Source organism: Bison bison, unplaced genomic scaffold (assembly GCF_000754665.1).
Source record: "Bison bison bison isolate TAMUID 2011002044 unplaced genomic scaffold, Bison_UMD1.0 scf7180017864325, whole genome shotgun sequence".
Classification (NCBI taxonomy): domain Eukaryota; kingdom Metazoa; phylum Chordata; class Mammalia; order Artiodactyla; family Bovidae; genus Bison; species Bison bison.
Window position 1 is genome coordinate 1,253,187 of NW_011494897.1, and position 3,719 is coordinate 1,256,905.

At 46.7% G+C, this 3,719-nt stretch overlaps 1 protein-coding gene across 1 annotated transcript in view; it reads right to left on the minus strand.

Moving 5' to 3' along the window:
* Positions 1-3,716, minus strand: part of MARC2 (mitochondrial amidoxime reducing component 2) — a gene marked incomplete at its 5' end in the record, with an annotated part of 43,165 nt that extends 39,449 nt beyond the window's left edge. The window contains one exon of the mRNA XM_010853299.1: positions 3,703-3,716. Coding sequence (XP_010851601.1) covers positions 3,703-3,716 — 14 coding nt within the window. The remainder of the gene's footprint in view (positions 1-3,702) is intronic.
* Positions 3,717-3,719: the final 3 nt, after the last annotated feature.

Genomic DNA, 3,719 nt, shown 5'->3' on the forward strand with positions numbered 1-3,719 from the left:
AAGAGGGTGTTTGCTATGACCAGTGCATTTTCTTGGCAAAACTCTATTAGTCTTTGCCCTGCTTCATTCTGTATTCCAAGGCCAAATTTGCATGTTACTCCAGGTGTTTCTTGACTTCCTGCTTTTGCATTCCAGTCCCCTATAATGAAAAGGACACTTTTTTTGGCTGTTAGTTCTAAAAGGTCTTGTAGGTCTTCATAGAACCGTTCAACTTCAGCTCTTCACCATTACTGGTTGGGGCATAGACTTGGATTACTGTGATATTGAATGGTTTGCCTTGGAAACGAACAGAGATCATTCTGTCGTTTTTGAGATTGCATCCAAGTACTGCATTTAGGACTCTTTTGTTGACCATGATGGCCACTCCATTTCTTCTGAGGGATTCCTGCCCGCAGTAGTAGATATAATGGTCATCTGAGTTAAATTCACCCATTCCAGTCCATTTCAGTTCGCTGATTCCTAGAATGTCGACATTCACTCTTGCCATCTCTTGTTTGACCACTTCCAATTTGCCTTGATTCATGGACCTGACATTCCAGGTTCCTATGCAGTATTGCTCTTTACAGCGTCGGACCTTGCTTCTATCACCAGTCACATCCGCAGCTGGGTATTCTTTTTGCTTTGGCTCCATCCCTTCATTCTTTCTGGAGTTATTTCTCCACTGATCTCCAGTAGTATATTGGGCACCTACTGACCTGGGGAGTTCCTCTTTCAGTATCCTATCATTTTGCCTTTTCATACTGTTCATGGGATAGGTATGGTGCATATCAGATGAATGATTTCAGTGAGCTCAGACTCTTGCATCTTCCCATAATAGAAAAGTGCTAAATTCTTTAACTTGGGATATCTAGTTTTTTTTTTAATTTACAAAAAACTTTTGACAATCAGACTGACTACCTGCCCTTTGTTGCAAAACTCCTATATAACCTGGCTCCTCTCTTCTGCCTCTTCAAACCAGTTCTCTCAAGGTCACTTGAGATGCTATCTCCCAGGTTTGAAGTCCTAAAAATTCCCACCAAATAGAACTCAACTTAGAACTCAACACAGTTCTCAACTTGTAGGTTGTGACTATGTTTTAAGTCGACACACCCCACATGAGCTTGTTTCACTCCTATTCCATAGGCCTGGGCAGTCTTAAAAAACTTTCCAGGGACTTCCCTGGTGGTACAGTGGATAGGAATCTACCTGCCAATGCAGGGGCCAAGGGTTCATTCCATCTTTGTCCAGGAAGATTCCACAGGGTGCGGAGCCACTGAAGTCCATGTGCCACAACTGCTGAGCCTGCACACCCAGAGCCTGTGCTCCTCAAGAGAAGACACCGCAATGGGAACCCTTCGTACAGCAAGGAAGAGCAGGCCCGCTCACCATAACTAGAGAAAGCGTGTACAGGAATGAAGAGCCAGCACAACCAAAAATAAATAACTCTCCAGGATTAGAAATCTGGGGTGAATGGGATGGAAAATCCCCTGTGAGCTTCATACAACACTTTTCTAAAACAACCTGAAGTTTTTCCATGCCATGGGAGCCCACATTTCTTTAAGGGAAGAGCAGTCTTCAGCGAAGAGAATACACGTGTCCCAGGAGTGAACTCAGGACAGCAGACATCCTCCGCTAGAAGGCTCCCGCAATGACCAATTTGCAAACCTCCCTCCTCTAGACACAGGACCACAGCTAATCCGTCCCAGCCAGACAGCAAAGCATCTTCATCCTAAGGAAGCAAAAAAGGAGGTTCCATTCTTCCTTGATCACTCTTTCTAGGGTTTGGAATCCTTCCCTGTCTCAACTACCAATTGGCACATGCCAGGGGTCTGGCCATCTACCTCTACAAGGATTAAACCATGTGTTGCTGCAACTGCTGACTTTCAACACCCCCTGAAAGGAGTTCAGGGTGGAGAGCGGAAATGAGGCACTGTGTGCTCTGGGAAAATCTGAGAAGACAGATCCTCAGATGGTTAGACATTATCAGGAGCCAATTTTGTGAGCCCAATTTTTGTATCTCCTCATATTTGGAAAAGCACTAAAATCCTTGAAGGTGATGACTGTTCCTCACGACTAGCAAAGCTTCACGAGACTAGTAGAAATCTTCTGGAAAAATACGTGCTTGATTGCATGTATACCCCCTTCCCCAAATCACATGCATATTGACCTTTTCCCCTGCCTCTTTGGAACAGTTTCTCAGAGCTATCTGAGGGTCTGGCTCCTAGGAGGCAGTCCTCATTTGGCCCCTAGTAACACTCACGTTGTGCTTTTTTTTTTTTTTTTTAAGTTGACACCTGTCAAGATGGCCTTCCCCTTATGCAGCTGCACCATTCTGTGTCCACAAGTATGTCTGTGGGCTCACCTCTGGGGGTAGAAAAACAACATGGCACCTTTTCTGAGGGAGGAGGATGAAATTCTGATGTGTCAGGTCCTCTGTAGGTAAGGACTTTACCTAAAGTTCTTCACTGAGGACCACTCTGCCTCTGGGGAAGGGGACACGGTCCACCTGCCATCTCCTCTCCCCAACAGAAGACTGCCCTCTGCTCATTACGTATTATAGCGGGTCAGGGCCCCAACCTCCAGCATGTCTCAGGAACCTTCCCCGGGGATTAGAAATGATGAGGGACCAGCCCTGGCAAGGCCAAAGCCAGTGTGCTTGCACAAGACTTGGTTTCAGCATTGCTCCCGTCTACCCACTAGTGCCAAGAACATTTTATTTTTCTACTATTGTGTTCATACGAAGAATCAGAAAATTTAGAACAGCAGCCTTGGAGATAAGCAATCAGACCCCATGTTTTTATAAAGCCTCTCCTCCAGGGAGGGGCAGAGACTTTGTAAGCAAGCAGGACCTTGTGGGGCTTTCCCAGGACAGTCCCTCCCCACTCTCTGCTTTAGGTCCTCTCTGAAGTACTTTGTTGTTGTTCAGTGGCTAAGTCCAGACTCTTTGCAAACCCATGGACTACAACACGCCTAGATAACAGTATTTGATACATATTTCCTGGGCTGTTTTATAGATATGAAACCCCTCACCAAATGGAAGATGTTAACTACTAGATGACCATGAGTACACAGCTCCAAGCCTCCTGGAGCCTAAGGAATAATAACATTAACTCCTGTGACACCCCCATGTTACTTCACTGTAAGCCAGTCAAGAGAATTGTGCAGGATCTTATTTCTGACCCTGCGATACCCCTCACCTGGCTTTAAAAATGCTTTGTCAAGGGACTTCCCTGGTGGTTCAGTGGCTGGGACTCTGCGATCCCAGTGCAGGGCCGGGGTTTGATCTCTGGTCAGGGAGCTGGATCCCATGTGCTGCAACTAGTAGCTCACAGGTCACAAGCAGAGATCCCAGCACAGACCAACAAATAAAGATTTTTAAAAAGCTTTGTCAAAACCTTTCCAGGAGAGGTTTCAGAGAGGCCTGCGACACCAGTCTTCTTGCATGGTCCTGCAATAAAGATTTCTCCACTCCAAACTCCAGCCTTGTGGGTTGTTTGGCCTCACTGAGCCCTCCAGGCACAAAAACTTGCAGCTAACAGTTTGCCTCCACTACCTTTCCAAATCTGAACCAGACACGAACTTGACCTTTCTATCTACAAGATCAGAGACAACCCAGGAAACCCAAGCAGCAAACCTCTATTGTCCTTTCTTGGGACAAGCCCCAGCTCCCCCAACCCACCCCCTCCCCGGCAGGTCCCACGCTGTCCCTGCGCCCGGCGCTACCTGTCCCGCAGGTGGCC